The sequence below is a fragment of the Corvus kubaryi genome, unplaced genomic scaffold (assembly GCF_017639235.1).
Source record: "Corvus kubaryi isolate FWS band 111438036 unplaced genomic scaffold, C.kubaryi_AGA036_p1.0 37387, whole genome shotgun sequence".
NCBI lineage: Eukaryota > Metazoa > Chordata > Aves > Passeriformes > Corvidae > Corvus > Corvus kubaryi.
This window is the reverse complement of record NW_024581129.1, coordinates 6,305,838-6,321,685: the sequence shown is the minus strand read 5'-3', so window position 1 is coordinate 6,321,685 and position 15,848 is coordinate 6,305,838. Positions and strand designations below refer to the sequence as shown.

The following is a 15,848-nucleotide window of genomic DNA, read 5'->3' as shown; positions in this document are numbered from 1 at the left end:
GCTTGCACCTGCCTCCAAGCAGGTATTCCCAGGGATGCTCGCAGGTCTGAGAGTGTGCACCTGCTGCTCATGGCTACTACTTTTCTCTCTTCCAGGCAGCCTGAATTTAAGATAAATTTCCCTAATTTTCCTTAGGGAATTTCAGCAAGCAATCTCAGGTTTCCTTTGCTGGTTCTCCTTGGGCTTGTGTTGCTCAGGGTTGTAAACAGAGGCTGCTGTGTTGAAGCTGTTGGTTGGCTCTTTCTGTGCCAGATGCCTTCCAAAACTCACCTGCCATCACTTTGGCTTAGTCACAGGGTTGTCTCCTGCCTTGGGAGATTTTTGGGATGCGTGACTGGCCGTGTCACTGGTGGTAGGAATCGTGCTGTGCCGGGGCTTTTCTCTGCACTAAACATAGCTCGGGAGATAAACACCTTCTGGGGATTGTGTGGAGCTTAGGGAGGATTTCGGCTTTCTTTCTTCCTCTTCCCTTTGCTCCTGTCTGCTTGATACAAGTTATCTTGCAGGATCTTGTATGTGGGAGAATGTCTCTTGTGTTATCTTGCGCTGTCAAGGCTGATGTTTACTCATATATGCAAAAACTCCCTGTTTTCTCAGGTCACCAAAGTTCCCTCAAGCTGTGTCTAATGGAATGGGTGGCACTGTAGGAAGGAATTGGGAGCAAAGCTTTGGAGCTGTCCTGTGTCCTCCTTGCAGAGCTTTGCAAGGGACGGCCTCTGGCTGCAGCTTGCAGCATGTGGCGGGGCCTGGGTGTGATTTCCCAGCAAAGTCTGCACCTTTTTCAGTGAATGGATGCTGTGCAGGGAGGGTGCTGTATCCCAGAGGTTAAAGCAGGAGGGGACGAAGCCTCAGGGAATTTGCAGCCTTTGGGTGGGCGCAGAAACGCAGCGGAGGGTGCAAGGTTTGAGACTCTGGGGTATAAATCCAGGCTGTTGCCTTTTCCCTGGGCCTCAAGGTGTATCTTCTGCCTGCCCTGCATGTGAAAATCCCTGTGCCCATCACTGGGGCTGTTGGCTGTGACTTGAGTGGCCCCTGATGCCTGGGAAGCCCCTCCTGGAGGGACAGGCAGGAACATGCCAGTGGGGAAAGAGTTGCTCCCCCAAATCATGGAGTTTGCTGGGAGAAGAAGCTTTGGCGAGGATGGGATCTGGAGGGGAAAGACCTGCTTGACCTCCCCTGGTTCACCCACCACTGATGCCTGAGTAATTCAAAAGCAAGTGTTTTTCCTTAGCAGGGAGATTGTCCTTTGGGAATAGAGGTGCTGTTCTGGAGAGGGATCAGGATCTGTCTGGAGCCAGGCTGTGCCTCTGGGGAGGCAGCTCTCCTTTGCCACAGAAGCTTGGAAAAATCAGCAGTGAGAAATGCCAAGACCTGGGAATGAACTGGTGCTTGTTCTTGTGGCACATCTATTCTGGGTGGGTAAATAAGTGGTGGGGACATGTCCCTGCCATGTCCTGGCTGTGCCCTCCATGGGAGCACACCGCTGTTGTGCAATTCAGTCTGTGAATCCAGCACTCTCTCGTCTGCCATTCACACTTTTCCTGCTGCCATCCCCCCAAAAAAGGCATCTCTGCCAAAAGTACACGTGTGGGTCGTGACCTGCAGAAGCAGGACTTTGGCTTTGGGCTTCCATCATGTCCAGGCAGAGCAGCTGCCAGCCTGGTGTTCCAGGGTGTGAGTGGTTGGAGGGGTGGGAGCTCTGATCCCATGGAGCCATTATTTCATTCTAGTTGAAGCATCATGGAGCTCAAATCCAATTAATTCTAATGATCCTAGAGAAAACACAGCCCTTTGCTCCTGCCTTACTCCTCTGCTGGCATAATGGTTGGCATGTGGAAAATATCCTGCTGGACGTGATAAATATTTAGCTGTGCCTCAGCAATCCATTTCCCTCCCTGGAGGGATGCTTCCCTGCTTTTCTTTTAGTGGATAATGAATCCTGCTGAAGGCTGATCCCTTTATTTTCCAGCTCTGGTTTGTGGTCCTGGGCTGAGCTGGAGTTTGTTTGCCCCTGTTATTTGCAAAGGTGGTTGTTGCTGGAGGAAACTCATCTGTGCTTTGTAGAGGTTCCCTTTGGGAGCAGCTTTCTGGTGCTGGTGATTTTGTGGCTCCAAATGATACCTCTGCAGACGTGGGACTCTGTGGGATTTTGGACAGAAGATGGTTTTTGCTTGTGTTGGTTAATAAGGCACAGCCTGGGCTGGTTGTTTGCTGGGGAAAGAGCTGGGAGAGGAACTTCGGTTGGCTGGGGAGGTGATTTTACTCTATCAACAAAAAGTTTGGGGTTTTACTGGCGTGACTCAGGATGGCTTGTGGGTACATACAGAGCTGGATCTACCTACTGCCTCTTGCTGACAAACCCCTGTAGCACAGGTCAAGTGTTAGTCAGGAATTTGGAGTGGGGGAAAGGGCAGAGAAGATTTTTTTTTTTTTTTTAAATGATGGAAACTGGAAATTTCTGTTGGTTTTTTCCACCTGGGAGATATTCCATCTCCCCACAGCCCCTTATCTGTGTGGGGGCAATGCTGCAGTGGTGCTGTGGCAGCTTTGTGAGTCCCAATGTTCATTGTCCCAAGGAACACTGGAATTACTGGGCACAACTGCAGCAGTCTCGGATGTCACAGTGCTGCCTTGTCGCCCCAGTGGGTCTCAGTTTGCAGTGGATCTGAGTCTGCTCCCTTTTCTGGAGCTGGGACAGGCTCCCCTTGTGTGCTCCTTTCTCTTGCACCCATTTCTCTGCCCAGCACAAAGGTGGAGTAGAGAAGCTGCTTGTGTGGAATGTGGTGGGTTACAGTGTGGCCAAGGGGAAGGGCAGGATTTGGGGGTCCCAATGGACAAATCATATTGCCTTGTGCTGAGGACCTGCAGTGGGGTGAAGGCGAGGGTGAGGTGGACCCTCTCCAGCACCCACTGAGCTGCCTCAGCCTCTGTCCTCTTGCCTGCACTGTGCCCAGGGAGGGGCACTGCTGAGTTGATCTGTCCTGTGCTCTAAGCCTTAATTTCATCATTTCAACTGAAATTATTAAAAAAGAAAATTAAAAGATAAATTTCTACTAAAAACATAACTTGAGTATAAGAGGAGGCAGGATGAGGAAGAGACAACATTTACCAGAAGTTGTTTGTGGAGCATTCACCCTTCCTTCCCCCTCACCACCACCAAAGACAAATCTGGGTTTGGAAAGGAAGAAACCTTCAGAGTGCTCGATACAAGTAATTTCCCATCAGAGGCTGCTAACCTTAGCTGTGGTTTGGCACTGGCATCAGTCAAGCTGCTTGTGTCTGACGGAGCTCTCTGGGAATGGCTGGGACCCTTTTCTCCCTGGCATCTGCCTGTTGAGCACCAAGTGCCCCTTGTCACCAGTATTCATCCCTGCTGCCTCATCTCCTGCCATCATAGTGCCTTTTTAGGAAATGTAAAAGCAGCTTTTAATGCTTGTATTTAATTTGTAAAGGTCTTGGAGGTTTCTCATAAGGAATCCATAAATCTCCACAGCTGGGATGGGGTCCTGCCAGCATCTCTTTGGCGGTGCCAAGAGCCACGTCCTCCCTTAGCATCCATTGGTGATGGGCGTGGAGGGGACCAGCAGTGCAGGGCAGAGGGACAGGAGGGGAAGAAGTTGTCCTGCAGGGCCTGGCAGGTGACAGTCATGTGTCTGACAGATCATAAACACGCAGGGCTGGTTTCATGGATGGGCTGGGGGTGGTTTAGGGGAGGATGACGGGGTTATCTAGGGTGTGTCAGCTTGTCTGGGCTTGCAGGCCAGTTAGAAACTGCTTTGTGGTGTGTGTGTGCGTGTGAATTCCCTCCTAGCTGGGGTCTTGCGGGGACGACTGACGCAGCAGCCTGGCTGTGCTACAGGGGTTGGCTGCAGTGGGCTGGGTGCCGTGGATGTCTTCACTGGTGTGTATTAACAGCAGCTTGGAGATGGCAGCATCCTGACCCCATTGGCTGGAGGGCATTTGGCACAGCTGGAGCAGATGTTCCCTCTTGCTGCACTCATCCCTCCCTGCAGGAGACTGTTTCCTGTTCAAGGTGGTGAAGGGCAAACATGCTGCACAATGGAGGAATTTTTTGCTGTGGCATGAAGATCTTGGTTTACTTGGTGTGGGAGTGGGAAAGTTGAGGCTTGAGAGGGAGATGATGGAGCAGCAAAGTGTGCAGCCCTTGGGATGGCCCCTCTGAATCAGCCCTGAACGTTATGGGCATGGCTGCAGGGGTGTGTTGTGCTGCAGACATGAGGATGTCTTTGCAGCTCGTCACTAGAAATGACGTGGCTCTTCTGCTGAGGGCCAGATGTGTTCATGGTCAGGGCTTTTGAAGAAAGCTGCTCTGCATAGTTCAAAATCCCCTGCCGCTCTGGACCGCTTGGTTTCTCTCCTGACGTGCTGCCAAGTTGTACCCCGGCCAAAGCTGAGATGATCTCGTGCTGATACGTGGCTTTGGCTGCTCTTTGTCATCTTCCAAACACCTCTGAAAGGTGCTTGGGGGTAGGTGACAGGCCCAGCCCCACGTGCCTGTTTGTAAAACTCCCAGAAAATCCCTGCTGGCACGGGGCAGGGCAGTGTGAGACAGCTTCGTTTGTGTGCACGTGTGCTCAGCTGACTTCTGAGGTTTCCCTGGTCTTCCCAGAGCTAAAATCTTCCACCCTGTGCCAAATCCTCACCTGTTTGACCCGTGGTGCTGACTGCCACCCCTGTGGTGGTCAGGAAAAAAAAAATGATATAATTGTGGCAAAAGAAGGATGAAGGTGCTGGTGGGTGAGAGGTAGGTGGTGATGCTGCCATAGGACCAGCCTGGACCTGACCAGCCCCTGTGCCAAGCTCTGTCTGTCTTTGGCAGCACCCGTTTTCCTCAAGTCTGGGAGCAGCTCCACACTGCTTTGAGGCTGCTAAAAAAGAGGGATGTGGTGGGTGTTTTAGATGATCTGCTTGTACAGCTCCCTGTGTTCACTCTCTGTTAGCATCTGCAGCCCGTTTCCCTCAGGTTTTTGGTTGATCCCTGCAATTGTTTGGCTGTGAGCATCATCCTTGAGCATCAGAGGTGAGCACCAGTTGCCAGAGGATCACTGGCGCCAGCCAGGGCTGGGGTTGTCCTCGGAGCCCAGGATACCTGCAGGGCTGGGCTGTGCTGGGGCTGCCTCTTGTGCTCTGCAGATGTTGCTTTCTTACCCAAGAGCAGCTTTTTGCAGGTATTAATTACGCCTGTCCCTGCCTGGTTTCTTGAAGAGTGGTGAGAGTGAAGCGGGGGCTGGAGGAGGTGCCTCCAGAAATAACCAAGCAGAAATTGTGCGTGAATTTATAATTCTTATCAGCCTGGTGTGTGCTGTGCTAGAGCGCTCGTAAACTACTCGGCTTTTCCTCCAGCAGCTCCCCTGTGGGTGTGATTTCTTTGTGTATGTTCCAGGTAGCTGCAAGAGTTTACCCTTAATTTTGGATCCACAAAGAGTTTTGTGTTCGGTAACTGTGAGTTACAGCCCCCCTCAGTGAGGGAAACTGTGTGTAACCATCCCAGGGACAGGAGCTGGGGTGTGTTTCCCTTGATTTCAAACAGGTTTGATGTTTCATATGTCTCCTTCCAGCTCATCTCCACGTCACTCTGCATAGAGAGCACTGCTCCTTTTCCCAAAACACGGATGTGAGGCTCGTTCTTCCGGGAGAAAGGGGATTCTTAAGAATTGATTATCTATTATTCAAATGGAAATTATTCTTGGAAGCCCTGAATGTGCCCGAAGAGAGCTGCAGGCTGAGCTGCACTGGGTGACTGCGAGCTCTTGAGCCGGGATGGGAGCCGGATGCGTAGGGACCAGCCTGGCTGTGGAGACCTCTGGCTTCCTGGGAGGGAGAGGCAGCTCTTTAATCTGCCTTTACTAGGAAAAGCCTGCAACTCTCACTTCCCTGAACACTGGAAAAAGTGGAGGGTGATAGGTGGATATGAGAGAGTGACAGAAGGAGGGGAAAGAAGATCAATCTCACCCAGAGGGGCAGCTGTGCCCTTCCTGCTGGGGCTGCGTGGGACCTTGGTGGCGAAACGCCGCTGAGCTGTGGGCACGCTTCCTGTGGAGCCCCTGCTTTTCCTCGCCATGAATCAAAGCTGCCCTGTGGGTACCGGGCAAATCCACCACAAAATAAGTGTTTTCCCCACACAGAGCTGGTACAGCCATTGATAAGAGCCTGGAGAGGGAGGACAGTGCAGGGTGATGCTGGGCAGTGGGGCTGGCAGTGTGCTGGTGGTCCAGCCTTTAACTGGGGGGCAGTTTTTAAGCTTTGCAGCAGGGAGTGTGAGGGAACAAAGGAGAGAAGTGTTTGCAGGTGATTTCTCATGGACCAGCTGGACATGGGATTTGTTCTGGGAATATGGATGTAGTCTGTCCTTTGGGGCAGAGGAGCAGCAGTGGGAGGGGAGAGCAGGAGGTTCATGGTGTGGGCCATGCTGTGCTTAATGCCAGGAAAAGAGGCTACAGGTCCAGCTTGTTGGGGCTGAGCTCTCCCTTTTTATTTGTGTCTTCTGCCTGGTTCCCTGCAGCAGAGAGGCAGGGAAAAGGGATGGCACTGAATATACATCAAAATGAGCAAAGAATTGGTGTGGGACAGCAGGAAACAGGGAATTGTACTGCAGCACTTGCCTGTTGCTTTCTGTAAGTCGCTGGAACAGCACCCTGTTCCAAAGGAAATAATCCAAGGTTTTCTCTGCTCCTGCACCCCAGAGATGTGGTGCTGGGTCAGTGCTGGAAGTCAGATGTTTTCCTCTGAAGATGCACAGGCTTTGTTCACCTGAGCTGTGGTGGCACCCTGGGAGTGGGAAAGCATTCCAGGTCCCCAGGGAATAATGTCACTGTGAACCCTCTGAGCAGCTGCTTGGCCTTTTCCCCAGTGCAGATGCTGCTCTTGAAAGTCCTGCCTGCAGTCTGTGGGCCAGGGAAGCACCTGGGTCAGTCTCTTGTTTCTGCCCCTCTCCCAGAGCATGCAGCTGTGAATCTGAAGGGGTTTTTTTTCTCCTCCATAAATTCCATTTTCATAGTAAGTGCCTGCTCTCTTACATCATTTGCAGAGGTGACATCACTCTATCCCTGCCCAGAGTAAATTGGAGGGAGGATGGTAGAAATCTGTTTTTTTCCTAATTTTTTTAGGGAAGCAGAGAGGGGAATACTTTGCTCCCTTGATAAGTTTACAAGGTTTTGGGGAGGACACCTGGAAGTGTTTGAATGATGCCAGTTTGGATAGAAAAAGTGTCTATTGACGCTGGAGTGGAGTTACTGCTGACAATTACAAAGCCAGACTATTCCCTTTCCCACTGTGCCTCCTGTCAAGCAGATCTATTCCAAGGGCAGTTTGAGTTTTCTCTCCCGTCAGGAAACTGTCACTAGCCAGTCACATCAATTCCAAACAGATTTTATTTTTTCATGGCTTTGCTTATGGAGTGAGAAATCAAAGGAAGGAGTGATGCTGGTACCCGCTGGCAAGGAGATGGGCAAAGGTGATGATGCTTCTGCCTCTTCCTTTTCCTCTATTTTTTTTTTTCCTAGTGTGTTCTTTGCTTTTCTCTAAGCATTGTCTCCTTTGCCTTCTCCTGACAACCTGAGGGCTGGGAATCCTTCCAGATCTTTGTCTCATGATAAAGCTGAGCTTTCAAGAGGTGCAGCCTCAGCCACTGCTTTTTTTCGGGGAAAACCCAGTTGGAGTGAAGGATGCAAAGGAGGCAGTGTCCATCCCAGAGGATGCTCTGCCTGCACCCCAGCTCAGTGCCTGCTCCCAATAGGTGCCCCTGTGACTGTCACCACCTTTGCACAGGGGTTTTGCACAAGCTCTAGTGCAAAGCACCTCAACTCTGGGCATGTATATGGTGTGCCCTGTAATGTCACTGTGTGAGTGTCAGCCAGATGAGGCTTTTCAGCTTCCTGAGGGGAGTCTGGCCTCTGGTCACATGTGGGTTCTCAGAGTGGAGCCCGCGTGTTCCATAGTCATGGGGCTGGGCGAGAGCAGGCTGACACGTGGGGACAAAATCAAACGTTTTTTCCAGCCCTCGAGGTTGTGCAGGTAATGTAAAAATACAGCTGGAATGTAGCTGGGCGGTGACATCCTCCCGGCGCTGCCGGCAGAGCCTCGGTGTTATCTGGCGGGTGCACAGAGCCCGGGTGTGGCTGTGAGCCCCAGAGGTGGCTGTGCCAATGCCTCTGTTTGTCAGAGACTCTGGCTAGAGTGCCCATCCCCAAATTCCTCGTTGGGCACCAGGAGGTCACATCCTTGTCCCTTGCACAGTCTCATCCAGAGCTGGTGGCACTGTGGGTGTGACATCCTTCCTGCTCTGCTTGAGTCCTGTGTGATGCAATGATTGATTGTCCCCAAATCTCAAGCCCCATCTAAGGGGATGAGAAAGATAACCCTGTTCCCTTTCCAACTGGATGCAGTTCAAAGGCTCTATTTTTAAACAGTTTCCACGCTGTGTGTCCTGTGTGTGCCTCGGGCACATGGGGCTTTCCTGTGGGATGTGTGCCTTGTGGGTGGAAAGGCAAGGGCATCCCGGACTTCGGGCAGTGGCTGCATTGCAGCCTTGACCAGGGAACCTTCTGCAGTTCCTGGAGAAATGTGGGGGGCATCAGGCAGTGTAGTACTGTGCCAGTGCAGCCAGTGGGTGCATGGGCTTTTCTCTGATCAGAGGGAATAAAGTATTCAATGAAAATCACCCTGTCCCTGTGGTTAGACAGCAGCTTTTCTTACAGGACAGGTGAAGTCATTAATTTTGTGGTCTATCCCAAACATGCTTATAAAAAGCTCCTTCCCAACCCCAAATTGGACACTTTTGCTGTTCATGGCAAAGCAGCTCATCCCCATCTTCGCTCCTTGGCTGTGATGGCAACCCGGCCTTAACTGAAGTGGCCGTGGGAGGGGTTGTGTGTCCACAGGGGAAGGGTGGGGAGAGGGGCCCTGCATTGGCAGGGCACTGTTTGAGCTCATTGCTGTTTTTGAGGGTGTGCTCTTCCCCTTACTCAAGCCAGCCCACTGGCAGGAGGCTGCTGGGAGGGATGGGAGCCATCCTTGTCCCTGGCCCTGCCCTGGCATACTCGACTGTGTGGTGAGTGTGTGAATTCTCCCCAGGACTTGCTCTCCCATTATCCCTCACCTGTTATGGGGTGACATCCCCATCCTTGTGGGGAGACTTTGTTAACACCAGTGAAACACCCGATGCCTTTTGTTCCCCTGGGATTACCTGTGCCCTGTAAAGAACTGGATAATTAATGGCAAACGGTGCACATTTTTCCAGGCCTGGCTATTCCTACTGCACCAGCAAACTTTTGTAAGAGCTGCCGATGGTGAAACTTGAAAGGATGGTTGGGTTTGTTTTTGTTTCTTCTCTCTCTCTCTTTTTTTTTTCCTTGGTTGTTTATTTTTTAAGATGCTCTTGAGATGTTGGGAAGCTCTGCTTTACACCACCCCTGGTCCTCGGGCGCTGAAACTCCGGGACTAATTCAAAGGAAATCTTGTTTCCCATCCCACCTGCTGGGTTAGGGACTTTCTGCTCCAAAGCAGCTCTGACTCTGTGGGTGTCTGTAGAGGTCCTTGGTGTGTCTGTGTCTGGGTGAGAGGGGAATTAGCTGTTAATAGAGTTAGTGATGGGAGGGCAGCACAGCACTGCTCTCCCCAGGAGTGCCGGGGACGGGTGCTGGTGGCTCTCGGTGCCATCTGCAAGAGCAGCTCCTGCGTCAGCATCCTTTATGTGCTGATGATCTGTGCCTGAAACTATACCCTGGGAGTGGAAATGAGCCTGAGAAAATACCTTCCGCAGTCCTTCTGGGGCTTGCATAAACACTATTTAAAATTAGAGCCACTCATTATGTTGGTATGTGTGTTTACCTTGACCTCTGACTTTTCAGCCTGCAAATGTGCCTGGTCCGGCACAGCCTGGAGTTGGGAGAGAGCTCAGGAGCAAAGCACTGGTAGATTTTCTATAATTAGTTTAAGGTAAAGAAGCTGGTACAGTATCTCCCCTCCAGGCTGACAGGGAAATAGAAAACAAAACTGCAGCCTGTCAGAGCTGAGCCTGGCTTTGATCAGGAACATCAGCGTTGGCTTCTGCTGGAGCGGTTTTGAGGGAAAGGGGAAGAGCAGCAATACTTGGCCACAGCTTTTCTTGCACGTGCTTGCAGAGAAATGAATACTTTTATTTTCCTACTCTCCCTCGCTATTTCCCAGCCAAAGCCATGCAGCAATTTATATTTTTGCTACCAGAGATGCCATCTTGGTTGTCACCCTGGAATAGCTGCTGAGCTGCGTGCCGGCATTGTCATGGAACAATATTTCTACTATTTGTTGTGGTAATAGTTGTTAGTGGCAAAGCAATTAACGTGTCACCTGCAGCACAATGAAATGTGACCTCTTTCCATCCCAGCACCCCTTTGGTGCCCAAGCCAGTGAACCTGGGCTCCCCTTGGCTCTGCTGGTTGGTGCCAGGGCTGTCCCAGAGCAAGGGTTGCTCTGGTGGGATGCCTGGCCCTGCAGGCTGGCTTGGAATGGTTGAATTTGTGGGAAGAGAACGTGTCCCACTGGGATGCACTGTAGCAATCCAGCGCTTCAGCAGCTCCCGGAGCTGGAGTTGGCTCCCCACCAGTTTCCTGTTGACGTCACCTGCTATTTCTCTGCTGCAGTTTTTACAACTGTTGAGCTTTCAAGGGTAATCGGAGCCGAGTCCGGCCAACCTCGGCAGCTGCCGATGAGGGAACGCGGCTCTACCTTCCCCAACTCCCCCCGCTTGCCTTCACTGCTGCTCCCAGCCTTGGGGACCCCTGGGATCTGGGGACACCGGGCGTGGAGGGCTCTGTGAAGCCGGCGGGCGCTTTGGGCCATGCATTCCCACTGAAAAGAATCATCGGTGCTTGCAAGAAGTGCTGTGCGCTGGATCCTGCGGGAATTTTTTCCCCTCCCTCCTCCAGTCCGCCCCCATCCCTCTCTTCTGCCAGGCGTGCCAGCACTGCTCTTCATTTCTGGGAAACCATGGACAAGAAGCAAGGTAGATGTTGCAATTTCCAAAACACGTGGTGGGGGAGAGCAAAGGGCTGATTTTGGTGCTAAAAGGGGCTGTGTAACTTTTTGGGGTCAATCCACACGGTTTTGTTTCTCCTGGCTTGGGCGGGGGGTTGGTCTTTGCAGCTGGGGATCTATTTTTAAAGTTGCATGTTTTGTGTGGGGTTAAAACTCCGGCATCTTAATTGTAAGAAAAAAAAAAAAAAATCAATTCCAGCATGTCTAAAGGAAAATATGCAGAGGGCAAAGCTGGCTTCTGGCTCTGGTTTGAGTCGCATTCCTGGGATGCAGGGTTTTCCAGCAGCTCTTTGCGGTTGTCCCCTGCCTGTTGCATGGGAAAGGTGGGTGCCCACGGCCCCAGCAGTCGGGAGCTCTGATTCAGCACAGGCTGAGAGGCTGTTTTGGGGCTGCAAGGGGCTTTTTCTGCAGCGTCGTTTTTTCCTGCTGCTCGCTGGCAGTTTTGCAGAAGTGAGGAGTGTGCTGACCCGCGGGAGCCCCTCTGCAGCGAGACCTCGGCGGGACGATGAGTGATGGCTCTCAGCAGGTTGAGAGCCCTTTTTCCACTTCCATGGATAGCTTTTTCCACTCCCAACAGAGGAAAACAGCACAAAGTGTGCCTGTGAGGAGCTCGCTCTCATGACCAAGCACCCAAATTCCCCTCTCTGCTCTGCACCCTGCCTCAAATTTTTTTTTTTTTCCTTGATGCTGTTTTGTTCCAACTCTTCTGTTGTAGCAGGGCTGGAATCCACCCTGCAGCCTTCTGCCCTATCCATGGCATTGGACTCTCCTCCTTGGATTGAGGAGAACCGGGATGCATCCCAAACATTTCCCCCAGCATTAACAAAGCAGTGCAGCTCTTGGAGCAGCCTCCCGTGCCCAGGACTTCACCTGGGGCTGCAGCCAGAGCCCTGGGGAGGCAGTGGTGAGGTTTAATTTCAAAGGTCGACTCAGGCAAATAGTTTTATTTGCAGTTCTTTAGATTGTCGTGTTCCTTTCTCTCCGCCCACGCCAGCGGAGTGGGAAGGAAAAACCTCCCGCGGAGAGGTGCCACTTAATGGGGCTGAAGTTGGTAGTGGCAAAAATGAGGATTCCGGTGTTGAATTAGGCAGTTCCAGGAAATGTCTGGTGGTTCTTAACTGGTGGTGGTTATAGCATGAGAAAAAATTTTGTTGGGCTTTTTTTTTTCTTTCTTTAGGAGGAAATGGTTCCTTTCTTAGCATAAAGGATGCAGTTACGTGCCTGCAGCATCACGTGGGTTGCAATTTCATCCGCACCAGGAACTTCTGTCAGCTAATTTTCCCCTGCCTGGGTGCAGGGCACTGTGCCGTGTGTGTCTGTGGCTGGCAGCCCTTTCCTGTGCCCAGAACGGTGCCCTGCCATCCCGTGGGCTCGGGGCTGGCAGCAGAGCCCTGGGGCTTGCAGGGATGACCAGGACATGTCCCCAAACCTCCTTGTCCTGCTGCCGCCTGTTGGCCTTTGCAGAGGGATCTCTTGAGGGGAACTTGTGCTTGCAGACACCCCTTTTGCAAGAGCCCAGTGCCCTGGGAAACTGTAGTGTTTCCAGGATTTTCAGGTGACATAAGCAGTTGTGCACATTCTAGCAATTCCTCCTGCACTGACCCTCTTGGGATCCCAAATGTGGGAGGGATTGTGGTGAGTTTCAAGTGTAGGAGAGACAGTGCCAGGGACTCTCCAGTGGGAAGGAGCTGACAGCAGCTGCCTGTGGGGGCTGAAGGCAAATGCTGCCCTGTGACTGAAGGGCTTGAATTGCAGGGTCATGTCATGCCCATCCCACTGCCTTTCTGCTTCTCGCTTTTTTCCCCCCTTTTTTTTAATTCCCTTCCCTAGTTTTTCCTGCACTCTCATTCACCCTGAACAGGGCATGGGCTCTCCTTGGGGAGCTGTGGAAGCACTGGTGCCACAAGCAGTGGCAGAAGTTTGCAGCAAGGAGTAGTTCAGGCCAGCCTTTGGGAGCTGGAAATCTCATGGCAAATTTTAGGGGAGCTGTAACAAATGAATCCAATCTCTTCATCAGCTCCCTGGCTACAAGGCAGCATCCTGGGTGATTTTATTCCTGCAGGCAAGGGCTGAGCTGGGTTTTCTGCCCGTCATAGGTGGTGCAGGCAGAGCCTGGGAGTGGTGGTGTAATACCTCCGGTTTAATCGGTGCTTTTTCAGGTTGGAACTAGGAAATGCTCTTTGGGGCTCGGCAGGACAGGCTGGGAAGGGGATGGTTGCTGACTCCAGCTCTGGGAAGTCAAGGGTGGTAGGTTGGGAGTACAGGGAAGTGTGCAGGGTGCCTGTGACAGCAGAGTTCATGGCCAGTGCACATTAAAAGCCTCTCCTGTGTGGAGCAGGGGGTTTGGAACAGGGAATCTCCGTGTTCCTTGCTGTCCTGCTGTCCCATGCCCCTCCTGCCTGCAAGCTTGGGCTCCACTGGACAACGCACCCCATGATTCCCAACCCCACACTGGGTGCTCCCAGCTCCCTCCAGCCTTGCTCCTGCAGCCAGGGCTGAGGAAGGGCTGAGGCCATCCTGCAGGAGGCTTGGCTCGGGCGCCTGTGGACCCTGCTCCTGCCCTGTGAGTCACGGCCGTGGTGCCAGGGGAGCTGCTGGTGGCACAGAAGGCGCTTTGTGCCGGCTCTGCAGGGTTACTATGGCAATTGGGGAGAGGGAGAGCAAACAGATGGAGCAGAATCCCAGCCAGCATGGGGGGATTTCAGGGCTTCGTGTAGCGGTCTGGCTGGTAACTGTTGGGGGGGCTGTGTGTGGAGCAGAGACCAGTCTGAGTTTTGGAGCAGGTCTTGGGGGTGAAATGCTCGGCACGGAGCTAAATCCATCCCGTGGGATGGGATGGGATGGGATGGGTGCCCACGGCAAGCTCCCCAACTTGCCCAAGTGCAGAAGGACTTGGGGGACCCCAGTTTCTAGATTGTGTTCATGGCCTCCCACACTGAGTAGTGAGAGGCTGGGAGTGGAAGGGGAGGCATTTCTGAACCCATGGACAGCGTCTTTCCTTTGGCTCCGTTTTGTGTTTGCTGCCCTTGTTACTCAGCTGGGTATTTTGTAAAGTGCCATCAATGGGTGTGTGGGGCTATTCATAGTGCCCCTTCCAGCCCTGCTGGGTGGGCGATGGGGAAGGAAAACTCTGCAGGCTCACAAATTAGAACTTGTGATTGCTCTGACATGGTCAGGTGGTTCCTATCCAAGCGGGATCGGTTTGGGGTGGGGTGGCTTGTTGGCTGGTTTCACTGAGCTGGAAGTTCACATCATGGAAACTGTGCTGGTCTTGGAGCTTATGGGCCAGCTCTGATCCAGGAAAAGTGGCAGATAAGATGGGGGTATGGACTGATCCGTGCCGATTCCCTCAGCCAGGGGGGATGCTGCTGGTCCTGCAGCTGGGACCTTTGCAGTGTGTTGCAGAGCAGCTTTAACCTGCAACCTCAGTGAGATTTGCATTTGGGGAAGGACAAGGCAGGAAAAGTGAGTTCCAGGCACCTGTTTTCTCGGAGCTGGCATGGGGGCTGTCAGTGCTGGGGACATGTTGGGCACGTGTTGCCTTTCTGTCCTGCTGCAGGAGCTCTTGCACGGTGCTGTGTCTCCTGCTGAAATTCCAGCTCCTCACCTCTCCCCTCCCTTCCCTGGCAGCCTTTGGAGTGCTGGACTTTGTCCACATGCCTGCTCCCAGCAGCCAGGCAGGTAGGAGCTGTTTTGAAAGGCTGTCCAAGGCCACACTGAGCTGTTTGCTCCCAGCCCCATGCCTGGAGCACACCTTGATGTTCCTGCTTTCTAATGGATCTTCCAGCTCTATGCAGCCAGAAGCATCTTTAGCTGCAAAGTGCAGCTGCCCCCTTGTCTCTCCTGGGGGGATCAGGACCTCGATGCTCTCAGCTGCAGCACTTCAGCCCCTTGGGGTCAGTTTATTTTCCCAGGGAGCTGGGATGGAATTTTCACCTGCAGGTTTCTGGCCTGTCCTGGCCCTGCCCAAGCCCCGTTTCCCTCTGTAGTAGTGGGTGTTGTTATCTCAGAGCTGTTTGGAGTTGGGAGGAGAGGGACAAGAGCATCTTCTTGCCAGTCACGCCTGGTGCCTTGTCCTGGTGCCTCAGCCTGTGCAAGCCTGGATTTGTGAGGGGTTCACTGATCGCTGACAGTCAGCTCATGCCTGTTTTTTCCCTGTTTTCCATTTGTTGTGGATGGGGTGTCCCCTCTCCTGCTGGGACTAACCCCTTGCTTTTGCTGGATGTCTGGTGGTCATTGCCCTCCGTGCCAGATCAATGCTGGCTCTTCCCGGGAAGGCGGGGCTGGAGCTGGGGCCCTGGGCCCAAGGAGCCTCTGGACAGGGAGCGTTTTTGTGAGCCCTGTACATCACTAATGGCATGGGGACCTCTTGTGGCTGGAGAAACAGGGATGGGGCCAGGCTTGGCTGCACTCCCAAAGCCCAGCTGCCTCCCTCTCCTGGAGCTCTCCTGGGTCCATGAGCCATGAGGGATACAGGGCTGCTATATGTTTTGCCTGCAGCATGAAGGCTGAGCTGGTGTCTCGTTTCTCTCTTTCAGATTCCAAAGGATCCTTGGAGCCACACAAACCAGGTAAGTGCCCAGCAGAAATTGCAGCTTTAACCCCAGAAAGGGTTTAAATCCCAAAGAGAGGGGACTGTTAATGGCCATGAAGGGTAAATAGCATTTTTGGGGTACAGTGCTTGGCTGCAAGACCTGGAAAACGGTCTGTTAGTGCACCCTTGGCTGTTTCTACAGAGAAATGCTTTACAGTGACATTGAGACCCACCTGTGCTTCTGGCTCTTGCCTGAAGTTCTGGGCAAGTGGTCACTGTG

General features: G+C 52.6%; 1 protein-coding gene across 3 annotated transcripts in view; it reads left to right on the top strand.

Annotated features, from left to right (window-relative positions):
* MAP2K3 (mitogen-activated protein kinase kinase 3) overlaps positions 1–15,848 on the top strand; it is a 30,996-nt gene that overhangs the window by 1,676 nt on the left and 13,472 nt on the right. For 2 of the 3 annotated variants that reach the window (XM_042037285.1, XM_042037286.1), the window contains exon 2: positions 15,573–15,605. In XM_042037285.1, coding sequence (XP_041893219.1) covers positions 15,573–15,605 — 33 coding nt within the window. Of the gene's footprint in view, positions 1–10,650; positions 11,003–15,572; positions 15,606–15,848 lie in introns of those variants that run through there. The other variant, XM_042037283.1, reaches the window with a different exon arrangement.